General features: G+C 39.6%; 1 protein-coding gene across 7 annotated transcripts in view; it reads right to left on the bottom strand.

Moving 5' to 3' along the window:
* The window catches only part of IQCE (IQ motif containing E), a 32,300-nt gene extending 15,340 nt beyond the window's left edge, over positions 1 to 16,960 (bottom strand). For 5 of the 7 annotated variants that reach the window (XR_007162378.2, XR_007162379.2, XM_048061270.2 and 2 more), the window contains exons 1-17: positions 16,680 to 16,960; positions 15,485 to 15,532; positions 14,754 to 14,796; positions 14,241 to 14,381; positions 13,811 to 13,942; positions 12,760 to 12,830; positions 11,927 to 12,040; positions 9,967 to 10,017; positions 9,370 to 9,440; positions 9,083 to 9,155; positions 8,615 to 8,664; positions 5,877 to 6,034; positions 5,312 to 5,367; positions 4,795 to 5,003; positions 3,889 to 3,993; positions 3,004 to 3,106; positions 583 to 678 (exon numbers count right to left, since the gene is read on the bottom strand). Coding sequence is in view for 5 of the 7 variants with exons in the window: in XM_048061270.2 (XP_047917227.2) it covers positions 583 to 678; positions 3,004 to 3,106; positions 3,889 to 3,993; positions 4,795 to 5,003; positions 5,312 to 5,367; positions 5,877 to 6,034; positions 8,615 to 8,664; positions 9,083 to 9,155; positions 9,370 to 9,440; positions 9,967 to 10,017; positions 11,927 to 12,040; positions 12,760 to 12,830; positions 13,811 to 13,942; positions 14,241 to 14,381; positions 14,754 to 14,796; positions 15,485 to 15,532; positions 16,680 to 16,721 (1,563 nt within the window). In the remaining 2 variants the exon portion in view is untranslated. Of the gene's footprint in view, positions 1 to 582; positions 679 to 3,003; positions 3,107 to 3,888; positions 3,994 to 4,794; positions 5,004 to 5,311; positions 5,368 to 5,876; positions 6,035 to 8,614; positions 8,665 to 9,082; positions 9,156 to 9,369; positions 9,441 to 9,966; positions 10,018 to 11,926; positions 12,041 to 12,759; positions 12,831 to 13,810; positions 13,943 to 14,240; positions 14,382 to 14,628; positions 14,797 to 15,484; positions 15,533 to 16,679 lie in introns of those variants that run through there. The other 2 variants (XM_048061282.2, XM_048061290.2) reach the window with 2 other exon arrangements.
* Positions 16,961 to 16,970: the final 10 nt, after the last annotated feature.

Raw genomic sequence — 16,970 nt, 5'->3', positions numbered from 1 at the left:
TCGTTTACCTGTAGTCTCAGTTAGAAAGTTAGCCAACTCTCCCAAGTACAGGTGCAAAGCCCTAAGTCTATCCTTCACAAGAACATTCAGGAAGAAGGTGGTCAAACAGTTATCATGAAAGCTTGCATTGGTACTACAGGCATTAGTTCCCAGAAAGTCTTCTCTGAGGCACGTTAGAGATGCTGGACACATCAGCAATACGTTGTGCTTATTAGCTTGGGCTCTGCTCCAGTGCTAACACTGTTGCCAGGATGCAGAAGGCAGGAACTCCATGAGAAGAGGATCCAAGGAGTCAACACTACCAAGGGAGCACTGCTATTGCTCCCTTCAGTTTCTCACCCAGACTCCCCCATTTAGAAACGGTCCTCACAGCAGAAACAGGGTTCTAGGGAGAAAAGGCAAAAGCAGCAGCAGCAGGGAGGACTTGAAAAAAAGTGGTGGTAGAGAAGATGGCAGTAAGGAATCTGACTGGGAAGCACTGCTGTAGTTACTGGAGCCCAGCAGCAGGTTACTTTAGATTCCGAAACAAGAGTAAAATGCAGAAGTAGGAGTCCTCATTGCTTCCCGATAGGGGACTCTCACCTTGTTTTGGTACAACTTCCACCACCTCTGAATGCATTTGGCTGCTTGTTCCTTCCTATGATCTTCTTCGCCTTTAACCGTGCAGACTGGTGAGGACTGAGAAGAAGAACCTTTAGCTTAGTACACTAAAGATGAGTTAGAATTCTGAGAGGGGAAATCGGTGTCGATTTTTCTCAAGTCAGCTGTAACCTGAGTTTTTAAACATTCAACCTGCCTACAGGGTAGAAGAAAGTCAGAGGAAAATCTTAGCTCTGAATACTGCTCATGTTCAAGTTCATCATCGGGATGACTTAACATAAAACACATTCCTGTCCCCATTTTAGCAGTTAGCTGAGCACAGGAACATGAAGGTTTTCATTTACACGTACTTCGACCTTTCTATGCATGACTATAGCAGTAAGAACTCTCACAGTGGAAACCAATGCTTTGTTGATAAGAAACTTTTTTTTTTGTGCATCTGTTATTGACAGACTGAGAACAAATGTCAGAGTACCTAATTTTACAATTTTTCTCCAGAGAACACTAATATTAATTAACCTAGGAGCTCTCTCATATCTCTTCCTGACAGCTGAGACCCGACAATCATCTTTTTAAGCTTGCTGATATGTTGTGTTGGCCATCACGTGACACTGACAAGACAGAAAGCTTGCGTAAATTGATATAACTCTACTCTTCTGTCTTGAAGAAATTAGTTAATTAGAGGAAAAAAGAGAGAAAGCAAGAACAAAACAAGATTTTGTTCTGGTTATTTCTCCTGAGGTGTGGTTGCACATTCCACCTCCAGCCAACTGATCTTTTTGATCCCTAAATATCATACCCATACTAATCATTCTACTTCACTTGCCAAACAGAAGTTATAACTGCAATTTTAAAAGACTAATCTAATATGTTGGTGTAAAATTCTAAGTAGAGGAACAAGAGATTTTACAGAGTCTGAAAAAAGCTTCTTGATTCTGTAAGAAGGATTTATTTATAACCTTTAAAATACTGAGTTACAGGCTTAAGCTTAGCAAATGGATCATGTTATATTAAAAATGACAACCTACTATTAAAATGAAAAATTGGTAGGAACTTAGTGATAATTACAAATAATGGGAACATTTCAATAAATAGATGGTTACTGGCCAAGAATATACATAGCCTGCAGAGGAAAAAAAGGGGCTGTTCACTGGCTGTTTTTAAAAACATGTTACTTGGTATTCAAAACATCATCTAGCATCTATCAGCCTGTAACACAAAAAATCTAACCCAAATTCCTACAAATTGCGCAGTATATCAAAAATAGTACCCTCTTAAGCTTATGGACATTTTTATTTATACTTTCATATTACCTGTAATTTCAGGGTATATTAATTTTAAAGTACAAACAACCAAAATCCCCAGTAATAGTTCTCGGCTAGTTTTTAGTGAAATTAGATTAACATGACCACCCTGCATCTGAAAGCGTTTCTGTCAGAGCCCACTCATCTCCATTGACCAGATACAACAACATTTGGCAAAGGGACAGAAGACTGCAAAGATATCAAGTTCACGTATATTTCATGGAAAAAAAAAAAAAAGCAATTGAGTACACAGGCCTATTTAAGACTGGCCAGAAGGATTAAGGGCTGCACAAATACAGTTATTAGATACCAGAAAATCCAGAATTGAATCCAATTATGAATATCTCAGCTCTAGAAAAACTTCAGTTCAAAAGGGACAATAGTTTATTTTATTGTATTGGCATCTTCTTTAATTGTTTACTTAAGTGCGGTGCCCCATCAGCAGGGGAACCAAAAAACAAAACAACTTGGTTTTCATCATGATTAGTACTCTATATCTGGTAAACCTTCCCATGAAAGAATGCTCAACTTCCATGCAAACAGAAGGGCTAAAGAATATTTTTTGATCGGACAGCACATGGGCCCTAATTGATCATCTGGTCAGAGTAAAAGCACTGCAAAGGGTCTTTTTGTTGTTGTTGTCTTTTGTCAGCCTGCCAGTGAGCGCACTTACCTGTCTGTCCAACTTTAACTTTCAAACCTTACAAGACCTCCCTCCCTCTACGGTATCTGATTGATATTAGCTAATGGGCTTAGGTGTTACAAGATATAAATTAACATCACAAGTATAATTTTTTTTCTCTTCTTAGGAAGGAAGGCAAAAAATACTTAAGTATAAGCTTTTTTGTAATATTCCAGTGAATAAGAAAAAAAGTGATGGTAGGGCAGGTAGGTAGTTACTAAGGTAGCTCCAAAAAAACGCTAAGTAGCAGTGGCGATTATTGAAACAACTTAACTATAAACTCCGGAAATTAACCATCATTCAGAGTCTCTGTAACAAGATGCTTCTCTGAAAAGACAGATCTAGCAGCTATTTAGACTATCAGCTCCATTTGCAAGGTATTAGATGCAAGGAAAAAAAACCACCACTTTTCTGTACCTTATTAAGCTTTTCCATTGTGTCTTCTGCCATTTCACTCTTCTCTTCCTCCAGTGTTGCCTCTGATTTCCCAACTTTCTGTGTAAGGATCTGGATTTCCTCACTATGGTTGGAAAAGCAAAGATGTTTGTAGCTAGAAATTTTCTATTTTTCCTGCTTTGAATATGCTAAACCTATTTCATAAAATTGGGTTAGTTTGTGCTTTTTTTTTTTTTTTTCTAAAGGCCAAAGTGGGAAACGGTTCTCAGGATAACATGATACATATTCTCACGGTTACAGACACCGAGCATCAATTTTCAAGTTGTGATAGCACAGTCCTAAGTTAAAATTGAAAAGAAAGCGGCCCAAGGTTACAATGGTACCCCTGATACTATTAATAATGCCTCTAGATCTGAATTGATGACTGATAAATATGAAACTGTAGCAAAGTCCTGTCTTACAAAGTGATAATGCAATCACTTTCCTGTCTCCTGCTCTGCACAGGATTATTACCAACAGTAATACAAAATAAATGAACTACATAGAATGACATATTGGCAGTGGTCCAGAAGCATAGGATAAGGTAAGGTAAAGATACAACAGTTTTTTTTTTTCTTGTAAAAAGAAATGTCTCAAGCACAGCATAGCACTTCTTTTCCCATTCATTTTTATTATAATCTAATTCTTCTTTCTACTATACATCTCAGACTTCTACTTCCTCTAAAATCACTCCGTAGTATTCCTCCCCTGGTAACATATTCCATCCCTCCAAAACATTTTTCATTAAATAAATTCCCAGCTTCCTGCAGTTGATCTGATCTATGAATTTTGAGCCACTTCAAAAGAGAATTATTCTTTTTTTTTTTTTTTGGATCTGAAAGGACCTACTAATACAGAATACGATACCTTGAAGTCTGTTCTTCCATACTTTTTTCTTCTTTCTTATTCTGCCACTTCTGCAGCTCCAACTCCACTTCAGCCTTTGCCTGCAGCAACTGCTTGATATCTAATCTATACAGGTACAAGAAAATCTAAATAATTCTTTAAAAAAATCTTATTTTACATGAACAAAGTAACTATTTCTTGTTTAAACTTATAAATAAAATGAAATTTAGAAAGTAACGAAACATTTATCCTTTTAAATAAAGCAAAATGCAAACACATTTTTCAGAACCAGAAAGCCTCTTTGCGTGCTCTCACTATGCATTTTTGTTCAAAGACGAGTTGACATGGGAGGCAGAGCATCTTATTAGCAACACATAGCTCTGTGCACATCTCTGCTCATGATCAGATTAACCTGCCTGCCCTTACGCACCGACACACCAAACTAGTCTAAACACTTTAAATCGCAAATCAGTTCCTTACTGGAGAGAAAAGCAGACACATGGCATCACAAGGCAGAAGGCAGGCTTAAATGGAGAAAGCAGCAGATCAGTAAAAAAAAAAAAAGTTTATGTCACAAAAAAAGGGAAATTTTTACAGCAAAATACGTGCAAGAAGTGCTGCCTAAAGCAGCATATAACCCTTCAAAGGCTTTTACTTGTGTCTGGCAAAATGATATAGTGTGAAAAATGTTTTAGAAACGTGCAGAATTTCTCATTTTCCATCATCTTGCTTACTCTTTTCCCCCCTCTATTACTTAATTTTGCAACACCAAGAGGACTAGAAGACGCTTCTGACAAAAGCTAAGGAGATCCTTAACAATCTGTCTTTTTGCTGAAAATGTGAAGAATTGATTGCGTTGTTCCGTAAGATAATATGAATAATTCTTACCTACAAAAGTGACAACATCTCAGAGAGTGCTGTACTTACTCTTTACTAAGTAGGAGATTTTGAAGTGCTCTCCTATCACTCTTCAGTTTCTTCACTAGCCCTCGGAGGTGATGGCATTCTTTAACGTGGTCTACCTGTTGAGAGGCTGGATGATCCAGGTCTGTAGAAGGTGAAGATGACACAGCAAGTAACTGTGATGACTCGCTATCTGCTGGTGATACCCGGGTGTTCTCCATGGCACCTAGTTTCTGAAAAGGATAAATTTACATACACAAAAAAATACCACAAATGCAAATAGAAGAGGAAAATTAAATTTAGCATAAAACAATTTCACTTAGGCCATGAGAAAAGATCAAACAGAACTTAATCCTAAAACATGCATTTACATTCAAGTCTGATAAAAGAAAAAAAGGGAGGAAGGGGACATGGTGCAGACATCAGATCACACGTGCGTGCTACAATACACAATGCTGATACATGCCATGAGTACAAGCCAGGGGTTTTGTATTTTCTGCTTGGAGATAGGTAAGACAGCCATGCGACTATGATAACTCACCTTTTCTAGTTCCACAATCCGCCTCATCAGCCTCTGCTTGCTCCATTCACTGTAATCTAAACACAAAAATGAAGCTTTAAACAGGAAACTGTATCAGTGAATTAACATATTTTTTTGTTTTTTTTTAACTTCTGTCCATACAAAAAGACCACTTAAAGATCACTGAGCCTCAACTTTAAAGATGCAGTAATGAAAAGATTAAAACAGTCTTGAAATATCTGACTTCCTATACCAGTTAGCTCAAAAAAACAATATAAACCATTCATGTTCATCCATTTCCAACAGATATAAATAGTTTTCCAGCAAAAACTTAATCTTAAGTGATTCCAGTCCAGAACTTCTCAGGAATAATAATAAAGGAATGTCTTGCTGGAGCAGCATCCCCACAAGTAAGGGAGAGACTATTGTAAGAAATTTCTCATTCCAACTTCTGCCTATCACAAATCTCCATCTTTGTCTTGTCTCCCTTATTTCTAACATTGCTGTGTCTTGCCCTCTCTCTCAAACATATTTTTCAAATGTACCTAAATCCCTTGCCCCTCATTCACCAACTTTTAGCACCTACTTTTTGTTATATTGGATGCAAGAGAAGTGCTCACTACGTGATCTAGATCTTCTTTCAGACTCCGATTCTCATTCTGTAATTCCTTGATGCTCCGGGACAATCTCAGGACAGCAGCGTTCAATGTCTTTAGTCGTTTTTGGGTATCTCTGCCCTCTGTACTTGAAAAGAGTCAAGAACAGAAAGTTAACTTAAAAGCAGAGAACAAAAAAGCAGCATCAGAAGGAATGGAACAGCCTTACTGTCTAAGTCAGCTGGCTACATTAACTGTTTCACCTCACTCCCTGACAGCATTTCACAACTTTCTTGATTTGAAGAGTTGAACGCTTTTTCCTAAAACAATAGTGAAAGACTGTCTTGCTCACTTTCACAATTCTTGTGTGAATTGTATTTATTTATTCTTGTAAATGTTTTGTTAACTAATCATATAATGCTTTACCAGTGATCTATGGACCAAAAGATCAAAAAACACTTATCTACAGCTAATGGAGAGACTTCTCCAAAAAGCTGTTCAGCACAGAAAGCTAACCTGCGTGTACTGAATTGCCTTTTTTTTTTTTCCGACTCAACAAGCAGATTGAGATTGGGAGAGCAGGCTATACACAGGAAAAATAACTCAAATCCAACATATAAATGTATTTTACACAGAAGTGTACCTATAAATGCTTTAATATGAAAGAAACTGGTCCTGAGACTGTAAACCCCTCAGAAATTTCTTTAAGGTACATTTCAATCAGTGAGAAATTTGAAATGGATTTGGAGGATATAGCTTACATTGATGTAGTTGGAATAAGAGTCACCAGAAAAGGGAAATTCTGCTTTCCTGTGTTAAGAATGCTTAAAATATCAGCGATTTTGCCTATTTATTTTTCTAATAAAAGGAGGAAGAAAACTCAGCTTCCAGATGTTCAAAGTTGCAAAGTTTGATCACAAAACAGATTTCTAGTGAGATGAAATAATTGTTCCTTATCACTACGAGAAAAATCTTGAAAACTTACTTCTGAAAACAAAGGATGGACTTACTTTTGGACAAATGCCAATGACATTCACAGAACAGTTTATGAAGGAACCTTACATCACTTATTCACTGAAATAATTATAAGATGATGGGGAAGACAGTCTACCATTAGGCTATCTAAGTGAAAAGATACCTAATTTACCTTTTGGAAATTATCCCCCATCCACCCTCTCCTACCTCCTCCCCTTGAGCAGTGCAGAGGAACAGGGAAACAAATAAATAAAGCTGGTCAGGTATCATGGATGACTATTCATAAAACTGTCCCAAGCAGGGAGTAGAAAAAAAAAATCACCAAAAATGGGAAATGACAGAAATGATAGAAATCATAACTGTATGACTGGGTGCCATTATTTCAGGCTCATCAAAACCAAACTGAAACAACTGCAGAAAATGCTGATGGTTTCAAAATTTGTCTAGTCTTTAGCTGCAATTGGGAACCACAACCCCACGTATAAACACTCATAGTTCAGTGAAAATACTGAAAAGAGGAGCTAAACGCCATTCACTTCAGCCAGAAATAATGTAGACAAGCATCATGAAAGAAACACACTCCTACAACTCCTTCTATGTGCCAGAGTCCTGACCTTCAACAACACCTATTATTTCAGTGCTTGGCCTCTCAAGTAGAGACAGACACTCATATAATTGAGAGAGACTGCCCTGACCACTGCTTTTTGAAGCTATGAATAAATGAGGACAAGGAAGAGACCCGATGATTCATTTTCACCTGTGACTAAATTAAGTGTGAAGGCTTACAGCCTTGAGAGGCTAGTCACTGCATGCCTGAGCCAAAGGAAGAATTTAAAAAAAAAAAAAGTGACAAACCAAATCCCTGTTTTCAAACCACAAGAGTCAACAGAAATCAACAAAACACAACTAGTGCACATAATGACCCACAAAGAGCTTTCATGTTTCTATCAATCCATATAATGACAACCAAAACTAAGATAGCTGCCTGCGCTTAAAACAAAGCCAAGAGGACAAGCAAATTCGGAAGTGGTGTGCTTCACTACTGCGATATATTTTCCTACCCCACAAGACTGTTACCCTCTTCTCAGCTCAACTAACACTCCCTTGCTCTCCTCTCTTATTGTAGCTTGGTCTTTTGCCTTTGTGCTTTGATTTTTATTTCCTCTGTATACCGTTTCTCACAGCATGTTTACCCTCATCACCATCTGTACACCTGCGCACTGGTGACAAGCACCAACACAAGCTTCTCTGACAGTGTCTTACTAGCGCCACTCATGGATATCTCACAAAAGATACCCTGAGCTTTGGATCTGTATCTCTGTACCGCAGGAAAATCAAGTTTACTCCAAAATAACTTCAGTGCAGCACGCACTATAGAGCAAGGCCCAGAACTGACTCAACAGTAAAATGTCAAAATTCTACTGAGTTTGTTTTAATCAGCAGTCATATCATAATAGGCATAATTATGGGGGAAGATGGATTTTATTTAACAAATAAACTTTCAGAGCTTCTGTGGACTTTTTAAATAGCTCTAGCATTTTTCCCACATCCACAAAATGATCTATCTACAGAAAAAAATATGACTAAGACACATGCTAAGGCTATGAGGCTAACCAAAGCAGTATGAAAAAGCAAATCCAGCAATCTAAATGACAAAATAAACAGTTCCCATGTAATTGTTTTCCAAAGTAGTATATTAGTGATATATGAAACATATATACACTAATATCTGCTTCAAAAGAATGAAACATACTTTTTCCTCATAGTTTCAGATTTTGCCAGGAGGACTTGGAGACGGTGAACCTGTGAAGTACAAAATATAGATTCGATTAATGTGCTAGCTGTGGGAAACACATCATTAACGAAACATATTTGGTCATTTGGTGAAAATCAGAGCAAGACCTTTTGGGTAGTAGTAGAGGCAACAATTCCATCACTGAAAATCAGGCTATTGTTATGTTGCCTTTCACCTACGCACTACACACAGATGTACATTAGTTTCATTATTTCCCCTTCTTGATTAATACATTCAACTTATTGAGGAAAAAAGATTTTTCAGTACATATAGAAGGAGCTGTAAGAATGCCAGTGAAAATCTGATTCTAATGACAGGTGCAGCTAAGCTGCAGGAAACCTATCTAAAACATTTTATTTATACTTCAACTCAACAACTGAAAAACTTCCTTTCTAGTACGCATGATAAAAGCCTCGTCAGATGTACCTCTTCATAGTAGGTTTCCATAGCTATCCTCATTTCTTCCAAATTATTGGTCTTCAGGTCTGACTGGAATTTGCTAAAAATAGAAGAAAAAAAATAATCACACTGGCAAAGCCACAGCAATACCTGTTGGTTTACAGTTTCTGGGTGGGTGGTTTATAATTTCTACGATGTTCTCCGAGTTTGCTAATTTGTGTTAAGAAACTGTAGAATATGGGTGAAAAATATTGGGTTTCAGATTCCATTGATTATCTTATCCAATACAAGCCCCTACCCCTCCAAAGTCATACTTGATAGCATTGTCTTTCTCCTTGCACTGTTGTTCTAGCTTGAGAACCTTCTGCTTTAATCCACTAACCACCTACAGAAAGAACAAAGAAGTCATCAGTCCTACAGTGATCCGTCTCTTCACAGAAGTTGCATTTCTCCATAATCTCACCCTCTCTTTATAAATTGTACCTAATCAGACATACTTATTCCTACCTACTTTAGCACTTAATAAATCACATGCACGTCCGTTACCCTGTTTCAAACAGGACACTAAAGAAATTAGATCCCTAACTTCTATCTATGGTAACATAACCAGTTTTATAATATTTACACATAACGAATAAATAAAAACAACTCTGCCCATTATTTGCTGCTTTGAATTTAGCAGGATAACAGGGAGAACACAGATGCAAACAGACTCAAAGAAGTGACAAAGAAAGCTCTCTACAAATCAGTTAATTTCAGATCCTTGTTACCTGACTATAAAAATAATTGTTACACGATTCCCTAACTGTTTATTCTTTCTTACTTCATTCTATTTTTTTTTAATTCAGTAGTGGTTCAACTTGGCAAGAGGAAAAAAAGAGGAATGAAAGCAAAAGGTAGCAAACTATTACCCATCCATTGTCGGACTTCTTTTCTGACAAAGCTCGTGCCAGCTCAGAGCACTGCAAGAGAAGACAAATAATGCAAATGACCAACTTTGCTACTTTATTCTATTGTCAGCTCTTTCCACGGAATTTTCTAATCTACTTATCTCCATAGTCATTTCACAGTCCAACAGCTTAAATTTAGAAGTCCCTATGCTCACCAGTTTGTATTAGGATGCTTCTCTCAAGATGCAGAAGAGAACACAGAAAACAACAGGCGCAAGGAATTGTATTGGGTTTATGTGGACAGATTTTGGCAGCAGGGGGGCTGCAGGGGTGGCCTCTTTGAGAAGAGTCCAGAAGATGCTACACATTAGCTAAGAGCCAGCTCCAGCTGGCTCCAAAAGGGACCTGCTGCACCACTGAGCCAATGAGCGATGCTGGTTGCAGCTCTATGAGAGCATATTTAAGAAAGTAAAAAAACACAACAGCAGCTGAGAGAGAGGAGTTGCAGCCTATGGAGAGGAGCCCACAAATGAGCAGGTGATCTGGTGGGAGCTGCCAACCATGCTGGAGCAGTTTGCTCCTAAAGGATGGACTCCGTGGTATGGGCCCTTCATGTTCCCCTAGGAAGAAAGGCTGGGAGAGCTGGGGATGTTCAGCCTAAAGAAGAGAAGGCTCCAGGGTGACCTTATTGCAGCTTTTCAATACTTAACGGAGGCTTACAAAAAAGACAGAGAGCAACTTTTTGCTTAGTCAGATAATGACATGAAAAGGGGGAACGATTTTTAACTGCAAGAGGGGAGATTTAGATTAGAGGTTAGGAGGAAGTTCTTCACTCAGAGGGCCGCCGAAACAGGTTGCCCAGAGAGGTCGTGGATGCCCCATCCCTGCAGGTGTTCAAGACCAGGCTGGATGCGGCCCTGAGCAATCTGATCTAGTAGGTGCTGTCCCTGCCTATGGCAGGGGGGTTGGAACGAGTTAGTCTTTAAGGTCCCTTCCAACCCAAGCCATTCTGTGATTCCATGACCCACACTGGAGCAGTTCTTCAACTGAAGTCTGTGGGAAGCCCACACAGCATCAGTTTGGGGAGGACAGCATCCCATGGGAGGGACTCCACACTGGAGCAGGGGAAGAAAATGACCACGAAGGAGCAGCAGGTGACAAAGTGTTATGGACTGACCGTAACCCCCTAGTTCTTGTTCCCCTGCACTGCTTGGGGAAAGGAGGTAGAAGTGGGTGGACCTGGGGTGGAGAAGGAGGCTTAGTTTGCTTTTAGTTTCTCACTGCTCTAGTCTATTAGTAATAGGGAATAAATTATATTAATCTCTCTATGTAGAGTCTGTTTTGCCCACGATGGTAATTGGTGAGTGATCCCCCTGTCTTTATCTCAACCCTTGAGCCCTTTTTCATCATATTTTCTGGCCCTCTTCCTTTGAGAAAGGGAATGAGAGCACAGCTATGGTGGAGCATAGCTGCCCATCAGGGTGAAAATACTACAGGAATTTAGTGAAATTCAGGTATTCTATGATCCTAAATGTTTCTCAGCCTCATGGGTCTGATAATAAAGCTCATTTTTGTTTCCTGGTTCAGGTCTTGGGACTGCATGCAACAGTCACCATGCAAGAGGTTAACTCCCTTCTACTCTCAGGCAAAATATTCAAAAAGCAGACCTCTGAAGGGACAACAATTCAATTTTACCTTCAGAAATGAAAATTATCTTTGCAAAATAAGCTTATCTGCACAGCATGGTGTTATCTTCCCTTAAAGGGAGCTGGAATGGTAAGCTGAGATACACAAAATGGAAATCACTTTGCACCAACCAACCACCTCTCATATTCAAGTTCATCACTCCTAGGAGTCAACACACTACAGACTTCTGAAATTCAGTGAGACAAGGAGATGAGGACCACACCACTCAGCCCTCTTCTGCCTATTTTTATCCCTCTCCCCACCCTTCACCTCCCCATCCCCAAGAAATAGTCACCTTGGAAGGATCCAACAGTTGCTCAATCTGTTTATCCTTTCTGTTATTCTCTTCTTCCAGTCGACGGAGCTTAGTTTTCATTCGATCTCCTTCATTTTTCTGAGCTTGTATTGTCTAAAAGAGGAGAGAAAAATCCTAAGCTCATTTCAGAGACAAAATCACATGGAATTTTGACATGGAAATGTTTTGATACCGATAACAATCCACTTATGATAGCCAGGACAAAGCAGATAAAAAAAAAAAAAGACCATCACGCTAAGGCCAGGGCTGACATGTAAGAGAGATGACAGGCAAAAGATAAAAAGAAAGTTTTAACGGAAAGGCAACCTTACACAAATGATCTACAACAGCCAAGATATTTGTTTACAGGTATCCCTAGGGTTCAACTTGCCTAGTGTTCAACTTGTCCTCATCTTTCATACACTGCACAAAGATCAACTGACAAATTGTTAAAATGTGATGAATAACAGCCAGGAAGGGGAGGAAAAAAAAAAAAGGAGGGGAAGGAGGGGTGTGCATGGAGAGTCAAAGAAACCAATGCAATGAACCTTTTTAGTGTCCAGCTAGGGCCATGGCTGGGGTTCAGGACTGGGTATACTTCAAGGCTTCCACCTCCAGAACTCAGAAGTATCTATCACACCATAAGAACAATGAAATTGCCTTAAACAGACATAAGTTTAGTTTAGACCTTGCATTATAAATACAAAAAAAAAAGTTTGGTGGATGTCTCAGTTGTAGAAACCAAAGTATTCTGAACCAACAAGGTCTGGACATCTAGAGATGGACGGAGCAGCCCTATAACTTTTATTACGTAAACATCAGAGAGACAGTACCTTTTTAAGTTCTATTATTTCATCATACATATCTTCTTTTTCTTTGTAGTCAGGAGTTCCAGGAATGTAGCCTACAGAAAAAGGCACATAAAATAAGCAGATCTGAATAAAGTACCTTCTCCTAAATAAAAATCTTCTAATTTAAAGAAAATATTTAGAACAGCACCAAAGTGGAAACTAGACCATTTTAAAAAGAAATGAGATCAAAGGAATTAATTTTATAAACAAAAATGGAGATGTTACCTCACGAACCTTCTGCCAGATTATACATCAAATTTCTCTTATCTCCCTTTTCTCTCATGCTAGATTAAAATACGCTTCTCAAGAAAAACACTTCACAGAAGACTGAAGTCTTTCCATCCCAATAAGTCAATTACTTACAAAAGATTTCTAAAAGATGTCCAAAAGACATTTTTCCTATTGACGCCTAATGTGTGAAAGTTTATTGCCTTTCAGAGTTGCTGGAACCTATGTATACAGGTATAATAAGAGCATAGGTATCATTTGAAATGGAATTTAAAACTAGGATTTCTAACTTTACAGTTCTCATTGAAGAAGAACAGGATAAAAGTTTTAAATTTTGCTTTTCTCATAAAAACCAGTTGATTTTAATATCACAACCACATGATAAAACACTTTCTAGAAAAGAAGTAAAAGGAGTCAATTACATAGAATTTCAGGCAAGCAGATGGTTTCTATCAATGGTTCCTAAACTATGCTTTGCAAAGTCACAATAAATTGTCTACAGCTGGCCCATTGAACCATATTATATTTGCAGCTTTTTCAGCTGAAAAAGCATGGCAATTTGCAAGAAGTTCTGAAAGCTAATAGTGATTCATTGCTCACAAAAATCTGGGAAGCCGCCTTAACCAATTTACAAATCTCCAAAGTATTCCAATGATCACATTTTGACACATGTACTTTAATACAGGTTAAACTGAACGGGTCTTGCCTTACTAAAGCTAAGATCTTAAACAAATAATGCGTGGTTTTACATAGAAAAAGAAATGACATCACTATCTTTTATCTACCACACAATCGCAGAGTTTACCATTACTAGAAGAACGGGAATGTTTTGGCTTCTTCATTCCTAGAGCTTCCTTCAAATACTCTGGAGTGCTACTAGAAACACTAGATCGCGCATGCCCCACGTCAACATCTGATTTCAGGGGGTGGCTCACTCCTGCCAACAAAAATGGAACAAAATGCTAAAGTCAGGGATAATTGTGAATTGCGTTTGTGGATTTATTCTGAGCAAATACGACACAGAAAGCTCCAGATGCTGTTAATCATTCCTGCTATAAATTCCAGTGCTCAAGATCAGATAACTCAAAAGCAGTTCCAACCACCCAAGTAATACTGAAATGACTTCCTACGTACCCTCTAAACAAATACATATTTATTGTTTAAGTATCAGATGCTAAGCTGTCCCCAACAGTAAATTTTATCCACGTATACAGATAAAATTTCTGTACTGATACCTTGTTTCAGTGATCCCAGCCACATCTGCCTTGGGTTTTTTACAGCTGCATTCTCAAAACGTGCACTGCCTGTTCCCTGCAGAGATCTCCAAATGGCAGTTTTTTTAGGATACAGTTGTGTGCTAGAGCTGTACGGAGACTCTAAAACAAAAGAAAATATCTCTTGCCTTAAAAAGTTCAAAATCACAAAAATTCTGCCTTGTGCTTCAAGGTGCTTCCCAGACACAGCCCTATCACTTAGAAAAATATATAAAAATAATATAAAAAATAATAATATAAAAATAATCAAGAACTCCAACTAAGCTATAAACTTCAACATTTAGCCTATAAAAATCTAACTTCACTAGTTACAGAACACAAATCTCAGATACATGTGCCCTGCACCCACCAATGAGTAATTCTAGGGAGAATCGTAAGATGTTGTTTCAAACAAATCCTGCAGTTCCTGTGTCCTGTAGAAACCTATCTTGTTGTGCACAATGGAAGCAGAAGAAAAGACTTTGCAACTCTTACTTGGTGACTTCGGAGGCTTGTGAAAAATTCTCTTCTTTAACTTCTGGAAGGAAAAAAAATTATAATAATATAATAAATAATTTATATTTAAATATATAATGTATATTTAAAATATTCCACCCTTCAAACACTTGAGGATATAACTGCAAAATCGACTCCAATTTTATATTAAGAGCACTTACTCTAATAACACAAAACCTGTGTAGAAAGCAAAATCTGTAGCATTGATTACATGCAGGTTTGGCCACAGCAACAGTCACCAAACTAAGGTGGTAACTACTGAAGTTTTATCCTACAAAACAGTGTATTCATGCTCAGGACATTAAGACCTTCCCCATCAGTACTAAGTACAAGTGACAACAAGTCCAAGATGATCACAGAGCAGAGGCTGATCCATAGGACCATTTAGCTAAAGGAAAGGCTTGCTGAATTCCACAAAAACACTGTAAAATGATTAGTTAGGCCCATGACTTGATAAAGCAGCAAAATAAAGCCAAACATCACTTGCAGCTCCCAGAAGAAGAATTTAGAGAAGGTGAATTTAGAAGCCAAAATTACATCTGGAATTAGATGAGGTTTTCATATCCAACTGCATCGCAAGGACATTGTTACTTCTCCTCTCTGAAGGATCTCTTATTGATCAGGAGACACCACGTGGGTGTAGTGTGTGCAAGAACACTCTGAGGCCTTTTTAAGGCGTTTATCTGCAGAATGCCATTAATAAAACTCACCATTTCTGCATCTGATTCACAGGTTATCACGGACAGGCTGTCATCTCCCTGGGAAATAAACACAAACTGCAATGTTTGCTACTCTCCAAGTAAGTGGTTACAATGCAAGTCCAGAAAACTTTACTTTCTGTTACTATCGCAACAGAGTTTGAGTACAACAAAATTCAAATGGGAAATGAGTGGCTACTTTTACAAAACGTGGCATCATCTGCTCTAACACAAACATTCTGTGTGATTCCTCCCTTACTAAGCTGTATGAAGGAACATTTCGTAAACTAGAGTAGAGAAGTAATGTGGCTGAGAAAAAACACACAACTAATAAATCAAAAAAAAGTATTTAATTTTTCCTCGTATTGAGCTGACAGATTTCTCTGCTTCTCAAATGTGAGCATATCCATAGCAAAAAGAAAATTTCCACTTCTCTTTCAAATTATATGAAAGTGTGCTGCCCTCACAGAAAGAACGTTTTCACTAGCTGCCAACTCCACGGCGCTTACAGCTGCAGCACCATTCTTTGGAAAGATGCTGATCTATCTCATTGAGGGGCTGGGGGGGTTGAAGTATTTTTTTAGAACCCCAGTTGTCAGAAAAGGAGATGGGACTGACAACAACAGAGCCGATACAACGGCATTTGGTGCTGGCTGCGAGCAAGCACGCGCACATCTCATGCGCCATGCTGTCTAATTTTTAATTTCCTGAGGCAATGTTCCCCGCAGCACACTGAGAAATTCTTTTTATTTTTAAGGCCTTTTAATCGCTCTGCATGATCTCTCCACATAACTGCACCTATTGCAGGAGGAATCAGATAAAGAACGAGAAGGCGCTCGGCCTCTAGAGAACATTCAGCAGGATATAAAGGTGCCGTGATGAAACCACTCCAGTTCACCAGGATATAAAGGTGCCGTGACAAGAACACCCTTGGGAGCCTTCACAGCCCCTCTTCCCCTGCACAGCAGGCTCATCCCGGACAGGGAACACGGGGGCTCTGCGCAAAGGACCCCAAAGCCTCCCCCTGGCTGGGGAGGGAGAGGGAAAGGGGCGTTAAACCCCTCAGGCTCCGGGGTCGAAGCCCTTCTCCTGAGGGGGCTCCGGGCCTTGCCACGGGCCCGGGCCCAGGCCGAACCCCGGCCTCCCTCTTCCTCCTCCTCCTCTTCTTCCTCCTGGTCCTCGTCCCCCATCCCCCGCCGCTCCTTACCAGCTGCCCCTCCGCGGCCGCCTCTCCTGCCCCTCGGGCCATGGCCGGGGGCGGCCTCAGGGGACACCGGGGCGGCCGCGGCCTCCCCCTCACGGCACTTCCGGGTGCGCGGTAACCATGGCAACCGCGGGGCGGCCCGGCGGCGCTCCGCCCGGCCTTGCGCTAGAACGGGGCGGCGGGGCCGAACGCACGCCTGTGCAGGGTGCCGACGGGGCCCTCGCCCTCGCCGCGTCTTCGTCGCTGCCGCCTCCGGGCCCCGGGAGCTCGCAGGCAGCCCCCAGCCGTGCTGCG

This window comes from Anser cygnoides, chromosome 15 (genome assembly GCF_040182565.1).
Source record: "Anser cygnoides isolate HZ-2024a breed goose chromosome 15, Taihu_goose_T2T_genome, whole genome shotgun sequence".
Lineage (NCBI taxonomy): Eukaryota > Metazoa > Chordata > Aves > Anseriformes > Anatidae > Anser > Anser cygnoides.
The sequence above is the reverse complement of the archived record's forward strand: the minus strand, read 5'-3'. Positions and strand labels throughout refer to the sequence as shown.